General features: G+C 34.4%; 1 protein-coding gene across 4 annotated transcripts in view; it reads right to left on the bottom strand.

Moving 5' to 3' along the window:
• Window positions 1-17667, bottom strand: part of LOC148955677 (DDB1- and CUL4-associated factor 6-like) — a 102458-nt gene that overhangs the window by 5530 nt on the left and 79261 nt on the right. For 3 of the 4 annotated variants that reach the window (XM_089103396.1, XM_089103403.1, XM_089103410.1), the window contains exon 10: window positions 2801-3053. In XM_089103396.1, the coding sequence (XP_088959522.1) occupies window positions 2801-3053 (253 nt within the window). Of the gene's footprint in view, window positions 1-2800; window positions 3054-17667 lie in introns of those variants that run through there. The other variant, XM_089103416.1, reaches the window with a different exon arrangement.

Genomic DNA, 17667 nt, shown 5'->3' with positions numbered 1-17667 from the left:
TTATCCAATCTGCTATAATATTCAATTTCAAACAGTTCATTATGAGGTAATAAAAATTATTAAATATCGAATTTATTCCAAAAATACCTGAAACTAACATCGGTTTAAAGCAGCGGTCGGGGAACCGGGGTAAATTACCCCAGTTGGGGTAAAAATGAAATTTTTGGGGGTAAAAATGAAACTTTTATGAGTAAAAAGTATTTATTTTAATTTTGCTATTTTATTAACCTATTAGTATTTTTTTCAACTTAAACAATTTAACGAAATATGCAGGCCACGCCATTTCACTCCCCCCCCCCCACTACAGTGTTCTCGAGTTAAATCTTTGCGCACCAAAGCACAGCCCCGGCTACCTGCTCAGTCCATGCCATGGCGTCAAGATACAAATACATTGACGAGTCAGAGTCAATTTTTCTAGTTATCTGCTCACAAGACCATTATTTTATCATTAATCGTCAATATATCGATAAAGGTTAGCCGATATTTGAAAATTCAATTCAAGTATTTTAATTATTAAGATTGTAAATTTTATCAAGGGACATACACTAAATACGCGGCTATTTCGTGAATTATGTCAGGATGTTGAAGCTGAATATACAGACCTACTTTAAAGTAAGGTGGCTTTCTCGCGGAAATGTACTAAATCGAATATGGGCTCTCAAAACTGAAGTCGAAATTTTTATGGTTGATCAATAAAATATTATCGCTGAAAAGCTTAATAGCTCTTCCTGGGTTACATATTTCGCATATTTAGCGGACATTTTTGAGAGTATAAATATATTAAACAAAGAATTACAAAGAAAGAATATTAATATCATTTCAGCGAGAGAAGTACTGTCAGCGTTTGGATTAAAGCCGCGTTATTAGACACAGAAGGCAGAACAGAACAAGATAGCTTCTTTTTCAAGGTTAGCTTTTTTTTAAAAGATTGCGAAAATAATACTTTTGCTGACATCAAGGATACAATAGTAAGACATCTTATCGAACTCAGAAAGCAGTTTTCAAAATACTTTCAAGATCTTGATACTCGTGCTGTCAATTGGATTGTAGATCCTTTAAATGTAAAATTGCTACATGATACCATTGCTTTGATTGCCAGAAGAACCTTCAGGTTTGGCAGAAGCAATTCTTGAACTTCCTTCTAATACAAAAGCATGTATTCAGTTTGAGAGTAAGCAAAGCCTGTCCTCTTTTTGGATGTCAAAAGCTGCAAAGGCTTTCAAAATTGTACATGAAGAGGTGGTTAAAAAATTGCTGCCATTTGGAACAACATATTTGTGTGAAAATGGCTTTTCCGCTCTAATGAACATAAAAACGAAGAACAGAAATCGATTAAACGCCGAGGACTGTTTTCATACAACTTTTAAATAAAAAATTCCCAATTTGGAAGCAATTGTATCGAACATAAAACAAAAATCATTTCTCCAAAACGTGAAGCAAGAATGTTTTCAATTATTCTTTTTTTTCTAATTTTTCAATTCTAATTTTTGTCTGTACCACCGTTATTATTATTATAATTCGGTGTAGTACCACAAAATATCAACCCTCAATTGTACTCCAACAGGTTTCAATTTGTTATATATATATATATATATATATATATATATATATATATATATATATATATATATATATATATATATATATTACTTATATTACTATTATTACTGTTATGTATTACTAGCCCAAGGTATTACATTGATAAATTGAATAAATGACGTATTAATTTAATTTTTAGTGAGTGTTTTCTTTTCAAAATTATCATGAGGGGCTATAATATGAAAGATGCTAAAAAGAGGCGGTTTCGCTTTTTTTTTTTTCTCTTCGCCACGGGGTAATATCAATTTACAAAAAAATAATTTGGGGTAATGATTAAAAAAGTTCCCCGACCGCTGGTTGAAAAGGTCAATGCTGGGTATAGTTTAGTAGCCATCGGTTGCTATGGAACCCATTCAAATCCGGTCTACAAACACTCTTTCTGTTTCTCCAAACTCCGCTGAAAATGTGCAAAACTTGAAAAATTCTGAAATATTCGGTAAAAAAAATACACTTCCACGGTCCCCCCCCTTCCTATCACTAAAATAATGACATACATTTCAATTATAAAGTGGCAAAAAGTTGAAGCAAAATGTCAATTATTTCGTACTGGTAAGTTTTATCTTTAACAAGAAACGCAGCTGATAATTTCTTTTTCAAAATTTATAAAAAAGAACAAAAATTATTCGAAGTTCTCACCTCAGCTGATGTATCAGATCTTTTATTATTTTTATGGAACCAATGAAAAAAAAAAATCAATATTAGCTACGACGTATCTCTCAATCCATCCATAATGCGAGATTAGAAAAATCCAATAGATTAGCTTTAATAAATGTATAACAAAATGGGGAAAATTTTTTGAATCTGGATTAAATTATCTTTGTTTCGTATTGGAAAAATTGCCAGATGAATTATAAAGACTAAGTAAGGCATGTTCCCAGACAACTTCTTTTTTAAAGAAAGGAGCGGAGGGGAAGGAGGGACAATAAAAAAACACACAAATTTTACCTCATAGTTCAAATAATAAGTAGCCAGAAATTCAAAAAATATTGGGGGGGAGGCTCCCCCTCCTTACGTCCCTTCTCACAGTACAAACTTTTATGTTCTATTCATATTATGGAGCTTGGAAAATAACAAGAAAATTGGCTGTCTCCGTACAGTTTTTATTTTGTAAAATTCTTTTTTCCATGGCTAGCTCATTCATGTACAAGGTATACACCAGTACATGTATCTATTGGTTCATTTCACATACAAAAGAACATACCTTATAAGCTGCTTCTTCATCAAAAGTTGGCTCTTCTGATAATGGACTCCAGATTTTAACATCATGGTCAATACCAGAAGAGGCTAAAATTGGATCATAGGGATGAGGTTGAACACAATTGGTAACATGTCGGTCAGCATCAAACACTTTGATAAGGTTCCCTGTTCTTCTATTCCAAAAGAATATTCTTCCACAATCTGAACCAGATACTACAAAATCAGTGCCCCAAAAATTGGATTCCTTTATTGCTGTCCTAAAAAGCGATTAATTAGGTTAAGTTTACCTAGTCAACTTCGAATAACGTTTTGAGAACTCCATTTTGCATGACCCTGACAGAGCAGCTTTTATGGCTTGTGTGTGACCTTATGAGGCTCAACTACATAGTCCGTACAAGCACATAAGAGGATTAACAAAGTAAGGAATAAGCCCCCTCTTTTTCCTTTTTTCATAGTTTGTTATTACTTCACTGGACACTCGCACTTAATAATCTCGGCCTGGCCATCCTTCGGCCAGGATACAGCCTGGCCAATCTTGTTCAATGGATACTGTGCTGGTTTTTGACCGCATGCGTTTCTTTTTATTTATTTGATCTATTTTTATCAGGCCTTGGCTTATCACTCAAATATATATTGGTGTTGTTTCGCCTACTGGCAATAATAGCCCAGAATAAAAAAAAAATATTTTCAGAAATTTAAAGAGAAAGAGCCTTACATTATAAAGAGCCCTACCTTACATTATAATAGCTTTCATTTCTTGAGCTATTTTTTCCGTTTTGTCAACTAAATTCAACTTAGATTTAGACACGACCTAGGTTAGGGAAGCTAGCTAAACTTATATTGTTAAAGGGGTTGAAAAATTTAGTATAAGTTGAATCTGAATATGGGTAACAGAAATTGAGATCGACTCGAACGACTCCAGTATGAACTCGACGTCATCTAGAAGGCAATGGCTATTTTCTCGGGTTGCAGCGGTAGCTAGCAAACTAGTAAGAGACGATCATGTCCAATTGTAAATAAATAAAATATCCCATAACTCCTAAAACTAGAGTCAGATAAAAAAAAAAAGTACATTATAAAAGCCGCCTTGTTCAATAACCCTATGTAGGAAACTAACTATCTCTTGGCTTGAATTACGAGGAAAATTCATTGGCTTGAAAAACAAGAAAAGTGGCTCCAAGCACGATATTCTGAATCAATGGCATTCTTTTCGTTTTTTTTCTCTGCAGTTGGCGGAGCACTGGAAAATCATAGAGAGCTGTTCTATGGCTCATTTGAAAGGAAATTGATGTATTTTAAAACCTTTAATACAAAACAAAAATGATTTTAAAAACAAAATCAATTTTGTACGAAAAGCTGCATTTTTCTATTATTATATTATTGCAGCCTAGAAAGAGACGATCACGTCCCATACTAAGAAATACAATAGCCCATAACTCCTAAAAATAGTGTCAGATCGAAATATAAAGTACACTATTAAAACTGCCTTGATTTTGTTGTCTTTTCGGAAGTTTTTAAAAGTAAGTGTGCAAATGAGGCTTATAATTTGTTTCTGGGTACATTTCTAACGGAGTTTGATAAGTGTTGTCCAATTAAATAGGTAAGAAAGAAAAAAAATATTCCAAGGAAGGAATGGATGGCGACTGGAATCCTTGCTTCATTAAAAATAAAGAATAATCTGTATAAAGATTATCAAAAAAGACCCTACGGATCAGAAACTCCAGATTTTCAAAGAATACCGAAATCGACTGAATAAAAAGATATGCTGAAAAATTATATTATGAAAGGGAATTTATCAAATTAAGGGAAATATGAAGAAGACCTGGACAAAAATTAATGAAGCACTGAACCATAAAAAAGAAAAGGAGCAAATAAAAAAGAAAAGGAGCAAATAAAAAAGATGAGTTTTGGTGATGAAATCGTTAATGATCCGAAAGAAATGGCGGAAAATTTATGCAAGAATTTTTCAGAGGAAGGTTTAAAACTGTGCCATGAAGCTGTTAAAAGATCATTAAGCCCCCCTGTCCCCGAACTTCCACCTCGAAATGTAACTTCTGAATTCCTATTTACGGAATGTGATGGAAATGAAATAAATGAAATAATTACGAAAATGGAATCACAATCTTGTGGAATTGATGATGTGTCGTTAAAAAAAGATAAAGCAACTAAAAAGATAGTCATTCCTATTTTAGCTTATTTAATAAATTTGTCACTTGATAAGAAAACTTTCCCTGAAAGGCTTAAAATGGCACATGAATCGCCCCTTCATAAAGGAAAGTAAAAAAAATACCCCAGCAATGACTGACCCATAACCATTCTGCCTTTTTTTCCAAAGATTTAGAAGAAAGTGGTTTAAAATAGGATACATAGTTACCTCCAGGAGTAGGATATACTTTGCAAAATGCAGTTCGGTTTTCGGAAAGGACTTTCAACGGATCTTGTCATTTTGAAGTTGGTTGATCGGGTGAACGATGCATTTGATAAAAGCCTAATACCGGCAGCATTATTGTTAGACATTAAAAAAGCATTTGATACTATTGATCATGACAAATTACTTCAGATTTTCAAATCAATAGGGATACATAACGTACCTTTAAATGGTTGCATTCGTATTTTAGTAATAGAGCTTAAGTTCTGCATAATGTAGACCTAACATCTGAGTGGAATTTTATACCCTGTGGAGTGCCACAAGGGTCAATACTAGGAACTCTACTTTTTCTTAACTCTATTGCCCAGTTAAAGCATTATTTGTCTGACAACAGCTTAATACTATTTGCAGACGATACACTTCTTTTTGTTGCGAACGAAAATCTACCTTCTTTGCCTACAAAAATCGAAACAGCTCTTACTGAATTTGTCTCAAGGGCTGATTTAAACTTTAGAACATCAAATTACACCAAGACAAATCGTTCATTATTTTCTAAAGTATCATTAATTCAAACTGATCTAAAATTAAAAGTAGCTAATAATATTACAAATAGAGTAAAAACCAGTAGATATCTAGGATTTGTCGTTGATGAAAATCTTTCGTGGAAAGAATATGCAAAATTAGTAGGCAATAAACTTTCAAGGTCCCTTGGAGTCATCCGCCGTCTTTAATTTCGTTTCCCTAACAAAATCCTGAAAATGATTTATGATTCTATTTTTTCATCCCCATTTGTCTTACGGCTGCTCCATATGGGCAAACAACTTCATTTCTTGTCATAAAAAAGCTCAAATCATTCAGAATAAGGTACTTCAAATTATATCACTTGTTCAACACACATATGACATCAGTCTTCATTTCAAATTTACCAAGATATATGATGTATCCAAGACTCAAGATTTACAGATAGCAAATTTTTGTTTCAAGTATTTCAATAGCCTCCTTCCATCTCCATTTCAAAACCTGTTTACATTAAATTAAGATTTGCATACTAATGACACACAACATTCTTGTGACATATTCCAAAAAGCGCCCTCCACAAAAAGACCTTCTTTTTTAATTAGATTTTTTGCCCTAATTATTTAGAACTCACTCCCCATAAGACATCTGGAATTAACACAATCATATCTTTTAAGCGAGCAGCGAATGGTCATTACAGAAAAAGTGTTTAGTGCTGTCCTCCTCCAGGTTTGTTTTTTCTCCCCATTTTTATTTTTCGTTTTTTTTTCTCGTTCCCTATTGCTTTCTCTCTTCTTTTTTTTACCTTTAAAGTTGAAACCATAGTTGATTTATTTATTGGTTTACTTTTCTCCTCTTTTTTTCTTTTTGATATGTTCAGTTAATTTGCTGTTTCTGTTTGTTTTCAATTAATATTTTAATGTCCTGCCTTAGCCAAGCATATATTTTTTTGTGCTTTCCTGGCAGGAATTTTATGTAAGTTTTGTATTTTGTTTTTTAATATAGATAATTGAAATTGAAACTGAAACCTTGTCCGAAACTCCTATAAACAAAAAATCGCGAAGAAAGGAAACGATGACAATTAACAGCCAGTGAAAAAATTGAAAAACTATGCAAATATTTCGGTCAAGACCTCCGCTTGACCGTCCTCAGTGCAGAATAAAACTGATAAAAATGTAAAAACCAAACCTTAAAATAAAAACACCAAACTAAAATTGGACGACCCTTTCCTAGTAACGGTGAAAGGGTAACACAGTAACGTTACGACCCTTTCCAAGTAACGTTACTAGGAAAGGGTCGTCCAATTTTAGTTTGGTGTTTTTATTTTAAGGTTTGGTTTTTACATTTTTATCAGTTTTATTCTGCACTGAGGACGGTCAAGCGGAGGTCTTGACCGAAATATTTGCATAGTTTTTCAATTTTTTCACTGGCTGTTAATTGTCCTCGTTTCCTTTCTTCGCGATTTTTTGTTTATCATGATTAGCCAGTGTGGTCTCAGAAATTATTTGAAACTCCTATAGAGGAAATTTACAGTCTCCTGGCTTGAACAACAAAGAAAATATGTTGGCTTGAAAAACAAGGAAATTTGCTTGAACTACGATATTCTGCATCGACAGCAGCTTTTTTTCGTTTTTCTTTCTCTTAAGCTAGCTGGGCACTGGAAAATAATAGAAAGCCGCTTAATGGCTCATTTTAAATGAAATTGCGACATCTAGTGCCTTTTGTAATGAAATAAAAAAAAATGAACAAGTTTTAAAATGGAATTAATTTTGACAAAAAAGTGCACTTTCATGTACAAGCTTGATGAATGATACGGGTTGCAGTGATAGCTAGCAACCTAGTAAGAGACGATCACGTCCATACTAAGAAATACAATAACTCATAACTCTTTAAAATAGTGTCAGATCGAAACACAAAAGTCTACTATTAGAACCTTGTCCGAAATTCCTATATAGGAAACTTACAGTCTCTTGGCCTGAACAACAAAGAAAATATGTAGCCTTTAAAAACATGAAAATTTGCTTGAACTACGACATTCGCATATGCGGCTTCATTTTTTTCTTTTTCTCCTCAGCTAGCAGGGCACTGGAACATCAGAGAGCTGTTAAATGGCTTATTTTAAAGGAAATTCCTACATCTAGTGCCTTTTGTAATTAAAAAATAAATAGTTTTCAAAATAGAATAAAATTTCAAAAAAAACTGCATTTTCATGTACAAGCTTGATGAATGACTTCATAATCATAGGTTGTAACCATATATGACATAATAAGTGAATGCAGTATTTAGATACGTTTACCTTTCGACTAGATAATATAAGAAATACATGATGGATCAATATAGTTCATAATAAATGGGGACAGAAGTGGGGAAGATAGTACAAGCATTTTTTGAAAAGTTGCTTATCCGGATCGCAGCGGTAGCTAGAAACCTATTAAGAGACAATCACGTCCCTTAGTATAAACTACAAAAACCCATAACTCCTAAACATAGAGTTAGATCAAAACAAAAGGTACGCTATTCGAACCGCCTTGTCAGAAACATCTATATAGCAAACTTACCGTCTCTTGGCTTGAAAAACAAGGAAAATATGTTAGCTTGAAAATCAAGAAAAGTGGCTGAAACCACGACATTCTGCATATACGGCTTTTTTTTTCTCCTCAGATAGATTTGCACTGGAACATCGTAGAGAGCTGTTTAATGGCTCATTTTAAAGGAAATTGATCTAGCTAAATTATTTTGTAATTAAAAAAGAAAATTTTAAAAATATTGTCGATTTTTTTTACGAAAAACTGCATTTTTCATGTACAACATTGATCAATGACGTCATAATCGTAGGTTGTAGCCAGGTCATCTCTTACTATTTCAATTACGTCTCTTACAATTTCATAGTATTCGGGTTGCAGCAGTAGCTTGCAACCTAGTAAGAGACGATCAAGTAAAAGACGACTATCTTTGACAGTCTAGACTCGACTAACTAGATAGACTAGAAAAGACAGATTAGACTAGACACACTAGACTGGACAGACTATATAAGACAGACTAGACCGACTCGACTACAAACACTAGGCAAACTAGACTAGACGGAATAGGCTAGACACACTAAACTAGACAGACCAGACAGACTAAACTAGACAGGCTAGACAAGACAAAGTAGACAGACAAGACTAGACAGACAAGACTAGACAGACTAGAATAGACATCCGCGTTGCAGCGGTAGCTAGCAACCTAGTAAGAGACGATCACATCCCATACTAAGAAATGAAATAACCCATATCTCCTAAAAATAAAGTCAGATCAAAACACTAAGTCCACTATTATAACCACCTTGTCCGAAACTACTATATATAAAACTTATAGTCTCTTGGCTTGAACAACAAAGAAAATATATAGGCTTGAAAAACAAGAAAATTTACTTGAACTACGATATCTGCATATACAGCATCTTTTTATTTCTCCTCAGCTAGCAGGCCACTGGAACATCGTAGAAGCGTTTAATGGTTCATTTTAAAGGAAATTGCTACATCTAGTGCCTTTTGTACTTAAAAAGTAAGAGTTTATAAAATAGAATCAAATTTCACCAAAAAACTGCATTGTCATGTATAAGCTTGATGAATGACGTCATAATCATAGATTGTAACTATATATGACGCAATACGTGAATGCAATATTTATACACACTTATCTTTCGACAAGATAATCAGGGTTGCAGCAGTAGCTAGCAACCTATTCAGCGACGATCACGTCCCATACTAAGAAATAAAATAACCCATAACTCCTAAAAATAGAGTCAGATCTAAAAGCAAAGCCCACTATTAGAGCCGCCATGTCCGAAACTCCTATATAGGAAACTTACTGTGTCTTGGCTTGAAAAACAAAGAAAATTTGTAGGCTTGAAAAACAAGAAAATTTGCTTGAACTACGATATTTGCATATACAGCATCTTTTTCTCCTCAACTAGCAGGCCACTGGAACATCGTAGAAAGCCGTTTAATGGCTAGAAACCTATTCAGCGACGATCACGTACCATACTAAGAAATAAAATAACCCATAACTCCTAGAAATAATGTCAGATTGAAACACAAAGTAAACTATTAGAACCGCCTTGTCCGAAACTCCTGTATAGAAAAGTTACAGTCTCTTGGCTTGAAAAACAAAGAAAATATTCTGGCTTGAAAAACAAGAAAAGTGGCTTGAACAACGATATTCTGCATCGAAGGCATCTTTTTTTCCGTTTTGTCCTCCTCAGCTAGCTAGGGACTGGAAAATCATAGAGAGCTGTTTAATGACTCATTTTAAAGGAAATTGCTAAATCTAGTGCCTTTTGTAATTAAAAAAAAAGTTTTAAAAATAGGATCGATTTTTCCCAAAAAAACTGCGTTTTGATGTACAAGTGTAAGGAATGACGTCATAATCTTAGGTTGTAACCGTATCTGACGCAAAAAGTGAATGCAACATTTATGGACGTTCATCTTTCGACAAGATTATATAAGAAATACATAATGGATCGATATAGTTTATTATAAACAGGGACTATGTAAGTTTCATCGGATACAGCTTAAACCGAATAAAGAACAAACCACGGTAAATAGTAACTAAAAGTTAAGATAACAAAAGCAAATTTTGAAAAAGTTGCTTATCTGGGGTATGTTACATGAAGGATCGATATAGTTCATTATAAATGGGGACTATGCAAGTTTCATCGGATATATTCGGGTTGCACCAGTAGCTAGCAACCTAGTAAGAGACGGTCACGTCCCATGCTCAGAAAAAGAATGACCCATAACTACTAAAAATAATGTCAGATCAAAACACAAAGTACACTATTAGAGCCACCTTGTCCGAAACTCTTGGCTTGAACAACAAAGAAAACATGTTGGCTTGAAAAACAAGAAAAGTGGCTTGAACTACGATATTCGGCATCGACGGCATCTTTTTGTCCCGTTTTTTTTTTCGGGAAGAGACAGGTAGGAGACAATCATGTCCAATACTAAGAAATACAATAGCCCGTAACTCCTAAAAATAAAGTCTGACCGTAATATAAAGTATACTTTGTCCGAAACCCTTAAGTAGGAAACTTACAGCTCCTTTGCTTGAATTAAATAAAAGAACAAGTTTTTTTTTTAACGACATTAAACTTAAAACGAACAGAAATTATTCCGTATATGAAAGCGGCTTTCCCCTCCTCAACGCCTCCCTCTTTACGCTAAAGTTTGACTCTTTCTCACAACTCTACTTTATAGAGCAATAAAAAAAAACAACTTTAGCGTAAAGAGCGGGGCGTTGAGGAGGGGACAGTCCCTTTCATATACGGAATAATTTCTGTTCGTTTTAAGTTTTAATGTTGCTCTTTACTTTCAGTTGAAAAAACTTGTTTTTTTATTGAATTTGTGAAAGTTTTTGAATTACTGCAGGTTTTGAATTTGGCTCACCGTACATGAATAATTAAAACCAAATTTGCATATTAATTTTAATTTTTTTTTAACTAATAATAACCTTATAATAATCTAAGTTTGATTTTTGTTCCAGTTGTTTAAGAATGACTCCTGAATCACAAAGGCTGTTTAATTAGAATAGTAACCTTTTTTAAAAGTTAGAAAAGAAACTTTAGCGAAAGAGCAAGCTATTGAGGAGAGGAACCCACCTCAGATGCGTAATATTTTCTGTTCGTTTTAAGTTTTAATGTTGCTTCTTACTTTCAGTTGAAAAAACTTGTTTTTTATTTAATTGCTGATCGTTCTTTAAATAATGTCGGGTAATCCAGCTCCTCCTCCATAGAAAATTCCCTTCCCCACGAGAAATTTCTCCATGGAAAGATTCTCCCACGTAACTTAGATTAGCGATATTCGCGGAACTAATTTTGTAAGGCATAGTAACAAAACGGCCAAGAAGTCGAAAGCATTTTTATGAAAATGAAAGCCATAAATTGAGCAATCCTCAAATGACTGAAATGAATGAAAGAAAAGATCTTTAAAAGATGTACGCAATAATTTTTGTTCGTTTTAAGTTTTAATGATATTCCTTACTTTCAGTCGGAAAAAACTTGTTTTTTTAAATAACAACCACGGCAATATTTTTGTTTTATTATCACATAAAAATCAAAGTTATGAAGCTGCTTACGGTAAAATTAAATGCTAGGATTAGTCGGAAAATAACACAAACAAATTATTGTTTATATTGGCCATTATTTAACAAAATTCGAACTTCAGCGTAAAGAGCGGGGTATTGACGAGGGGGCGAACTTCCTCATATACGTAATATGAGGCGGTTCATCCCCTCGTCAATACCTCACTCTTTACGCTAAAGTTCGGATTTTGTTTCAATTCTTTAAGAATGACCCCTGAATCACAAAGGACGTTTAATTAGAATAAAATAGCTCTTTTGAAATTACTAAAAATATGTTAGCGTAAAAAGCGGGGTATTGACGAGGGGACGAATCGCCTCGTCCCCTCGTCCCCGTAATAATTTTTTTTTTCGTTTTAAGTTTTAATGATACTCCTTACTTTCAATTGAAAAAACTGTTTTTTTTTATTTAATTTGTGATTGTTTTTTAAAAAATGCTAGGAAATCCGGCGCCCCCTTCATGGAAATTCCCTTCCCCCGTGAAAAATTCCTAAATGGAAAGATCCTCACAGGTAACCTAATCCCCACCCTCCCCCACCAGAAAAAATCTCCCTGAACACGTCTGTATTCTTCTCATTAGCCAATATTTTGTGTAAAGAATGGGTAAATTTCATAACTTAAAGCCCTTCCACAGGGGCCTGAGGGGGATTAGCCATCCCCAAACACATAGTTATTAGATATTTCGAGTATGCTGAACAAAATGGTTATCTAAAAATTTTGATCCGGTGACTTTAGGAAAAAATGGGCGTGGGAGGGGCCTACTTGCCTCCAGTTTTTTGGTCACTTAAAAAGGGCTTAGAACTTTTCATTTCCGTTAGATTAAGCCCTCTCTCGACATTCTAGGCCCATGGGGTCGATACGATCACCCCTGGGGAAAACCTAAAAAAAAAAATAAATAAACACGCATCCGTGATCTTTCTTCTGGCAAAAATTACAAAATTCCAAATTTTTCCAGATGTCACCCTCTGCATTTAGCGCACAGGGTTTGAAGCGCGTTTTGAGTGGGTTTGACAAAAATCATTTTCAGGTTCTCTGTGTGTTTTAACCCAGCCAATTTTTAAAGCGTTTTCATCTTATGAGCTCCAAGGGTTTTGGACACGGGTTATTCAAAATTACACGTGTCCCCCCTTTTTCGGGGTGTTTCCCCCCTTTTCGAAAATAAGGCATATTTTCACAGGCTTCGTAACTAAATCTTCTCTGGCTCGTACCTTTTTTAACTTTTTGGGCAAGATTAAACTTAACGAAACTTATATATTTAAAATCCGCATAAAAATCCGATTCTTTTGATGTATCTATTGGTATCAAAATTCCGTTTTTTAGAGTTTTGATTACTATTGAGCCGGGTCGCTCCTTACCACAGTTTATAGAATTATCCAGTAAGTTTATCGCAGATCATTTCTGGTCTTCATTCTCGGTGCGAACAAAAAGCTCCTCCCACTTATTTCTTTATTATTGGGTTAGTGTTTTTTCGTCAATCAATGAGAAATGGTTACAAAGTGCAAGGACCAGATGATTAACGCCTGTACTAACGACCAGATGATTAACGCCTGTACTAACGACCAGATGATTTTTGACTTGACTTGACTTGACTTTTATTTTCAACTAATAATACATCATACTTAACTGGCACTTACAACACATTTTTTGAATAACATTATCAACAAACGTAGAGATGGTAAGAACGTATGACGTTTTATTAAGCCACTATTGTGACTTGAGCAGCGTCACACAATCTTTTATCATAAACCAAAACGCCTGTACTAACGACCAGATTATTAACGCCTGTACTAACGACCAGATGATTAACGCCTGTACTAACGACCAGATGATTAACACCTGTACTAACGACCAGATGATTAACTCCTGTACTAACGACCAGATGATTAACGCCTTTACTAACGACAATATTATTAACGCCTTTACTAACGACAAGATTATTAACGCCTGTACTAACGACCAGATGATTAACGCCTGTACTAACGACCAGATGATTAACTCCTGTACTAACGACCAGATGATTAACGCCTGTACTAACGACCACATGATTAACTCCTGTACTAACGACCAGATGATTAACGCCTGTACTAACGACCAGATGATTAACGCCTGAACTACCGACCACATTATTAACGCCTTTAATAACGACCAGATGTTTAACTCCTGTACTAACTACCAGATTATTAACACCTGTACTAACGACCAGATGTTTAACGCCTGTACTAACGACCAGATGATTAACGCCTTTACTAACGACCATATTATTAACGCCTGTACTAACGACCAGATTATTAACGCCTGAACTAACGACCAGATTATTAAAGCCTGTACTAACGACCCGATTTTTAACGCCTGTACTAACGACCAGATGATTAACACCTGTACTAACGACCAGATGATTAACACCTGTACTAACGACCAGATGATTAAAGCCTGTACTAACGACCAGATGATTAAAGCCTGTACTAACGACCAGATGATTAACGCCTGTACTAACGACCAGATTATTAACACCTTTACTAACGACCAGATTATTAAAGCCTTTACTAACGACCAGATTATTAACACCTGTACTAACGACTATATTTTTAACACCTGTACTAACGACCAGATGTTTAACACCTGTACTAACGACATGATTATTACCGCCTGAACTATCGAAAAGATGATTAATGCCTGTACAAACGACTAGATGTTTAACGCCTGTACTAACGACCAGATGTTTACCGCCTGTACTAACGACCAGATGTTTAATTCCTGTACTAACGACCAGATGATTAAATCCTGTACTAACGACTAGATGATTAACACCTGTACTAACGACCAGATGATTAACGCCTGAACTGACGACCAGATGTTTAACTCCTGTACTAACGACCAGATGATTAACACCTGTACTAACGACCAGATTATTAAAGCCTGTACTAACGACCAGATTATTAACCCCTGTACTAACGACCAGATGTTTAACTCCTGTACTAACGACCAGATGTTTAACGCCTGTACTACCTACCATATGTTTAACACATTTACTACCGACCAGATGATTAACGCCTGAAAAGACTACCATATGATTAAAACCTTTACAAACGACCAGTTTTTTAACGCCTTAACTACCGACAAGATGTTTAAAGCCTGTACTCACGACCAGATGTTTAAAACCTTAAATCACTACCATATTTTTAAAACATGTACTACCGACCAGATGATTAACTCCTGTACTCACAAATAGATTATTAATGCCTGTACACACGACCAGATGATTAAAGCCTGTACTAACGACCAGATGATTAACACCTGTACTAACGACCAGATGATTAAAACCTGTACTAACGACAACATGATTAACACCTGTACTAACTACCATATTATTAAAGCCTGTACTAACGACCAGATGATTAAAGCCTGTACTAACGACTAGATGTTTAACACCTGTACTAACGACCAGATGATTAACGCCTGTACTAACGACCAGATGTTTAACGCCTGTACTAACGACCAGATGATTAAAGCCTGTACTAACGACCAGATGATTAAAGCCTGTACTAACGACTAGATGTTTAACACCTGTACTAACGACCAGATGATTAACTCCTGTACTAACGACAAGATGATTAAATCCTGTACTAACGACCAGATGATTAATGCCTGTACTAACGACCAGATGATTAACGCCTGTACTAACGACCAGATGTTTAACGCCTTTACTAACGACTAGATTTTTAACGCCTGTACTAACGACCAGATGTTTAAAGCCTGTACTAACGACCAGATGTTTAACGCCTGTACTAACGACCAGATGATTAACGCCTGTACTAACGACCAGATTATTAACCCCTTTACTAACGACCAGATTTTTAAAACCTTTACTAACGACCAGATGTTTAAAGCCTGTACTAACGACCAGATGATTAAAGCCTGTACTAACAAACAGATGATTAATGCCTGTACACACTACCATATGATTAAAGCCTTTACTAACGACCAGATGATTAAAGCCTGTACTAACGACCATATTATTAACACCTTTACTAACGACCAGATTTTTAACACCTGTACTAACGACCAGATGATTAAACCCTGTACTAACGACCAGATGATTAAATCCTGTACTCACGACTAGATGTTTAATGCCTGTACAACGACTAGATGATTAACACCTGTTCTAACGACAAGTTTATTAACGCCTTTAATAACAAACATATTATTAAGGCCTGTACACACTACCATATGTTTAACGACTGTACTAACGACCATATGTTTAAAGACTGTACTAACGAGCAGATGATTAAAGCCTGTACTAACAAACAGATGTTTAACACCTGAACTAACGACCAGATGATTAAACGTACTGCGATGATTCCACTAACGACCAGATGATTAACACCTGTACTAACGACCAGATGATTAACACCTGTACTAACGACCAGATGATTAAAGCCTGTACTAACGACCAGATGATTATACCTGTACTAACGACCAGATGTTAACCTGTACACGACCAGATGTTTAAAGCCTGTACTAACGACCAGATTATTAACACCTGTACTAACGACCATATTATTAACCCCTGTACTAACGACCAGATTATTAACACCTGTACTAACAAACAGATTTTTAAATCCTGTACTAACGACCAGATTTTTAAAGCCTGTACTCACGACTATATGATTAACGCCTTTACTAACGACCAGATGATTAAATCATGTACTCACAAACAGATGATTAAGTCCTGTACTCACTACCATATGTTTAAAGCATGAACTACCTACCAGATTTTTAACACCTTTACTAACTACCAGATTATTAAATCCTTTAATAACTACCAGATGATTAACACCTGTACTAACGACCAGATGATTAACTCCTGTACTAACGACCAGATGATTAACACCTGTACTAACGACCATATTATTAACACCTGTACTAACGACCAGATGATTAACACCTGTACTAACGACCAGATGATTAAAGCCTGTACTACCGACCAGATGATTAACTACTTTACTAACGACAATTTGTTTAACACCTGTACTAACGACCAGATGATTAATGCCTGTACTAACAAACAGATTTTTAAAGCCTGTACTAACGACCAGATTTTTAAAGCCTTTACTAACGACCAGATGATTAACACCTGTACTAACAACCAGATGATTAACACCTGTACTAACGACCAGATGATTAATACCTGTACTAACGACCAGATGATTAAAGCCTGTACTAACGACCAGATGATTAAAAACGTATTTTGGCAGAAAATTTCTCAAAATGCCTTTGAAACCAACTCGAGACTTCGAAACCTACTTGTAATTCCTATAAGCATCTGAACTAATTTTATATACATATATATATATATATATATATATATATATATATATATATATACATATATATATATATATACTATATATATATATATATATATATATATAATATATCAACATATATATAAGCATATATATAAGCAATATATAAGCATATATATATATATATATAAGCATCTGAACTAATTTTATATACATATATATATATATATATATATATATATATATATATATATATATATATATATATATATATATATATATATATAAATATATATAACATATATATATATATATATATATATATATATATATATATATATATATATATATATATATATATATATATATATATTTATATCGGCGCGTACAAACAGCTCCTCTCATTTGATCTGCCATCAGCGGTCCAATTACCCTGGAACACGTATTTTGGCAGAAAATTTCTCAAAATGCCTTTGAAACCAACTTGAGACTTCGAAACCTACTTTTAATTCCAAAAAAACATCTAATAACAACATTGCACTACTAATTACCGATTTTCAT

The sequence above is a fragment of the Artemia sp. Qi Xiang Cuo genome, chromosome 2 (genome assembly GCF_049724085.1).
Source record: "Artemia sp. Qi Xiang Cuo chromosome 2, ASM4972408v1, whole genome shotgun sequence".
Taxonomy (NCBI): domain Eukaryota; kingdom Metazoa; phylum Arthropoda; class Branchiopoda; order Anostraca; family Artemiidae; genus Artemia; species Artemia sp. Qi Xiang Cuo.
The sequence above is the reverse complement of the archived record's forward strand: the minus strand, read 5'-3'. Positions and strand labels throughout refer to the sequence as shown.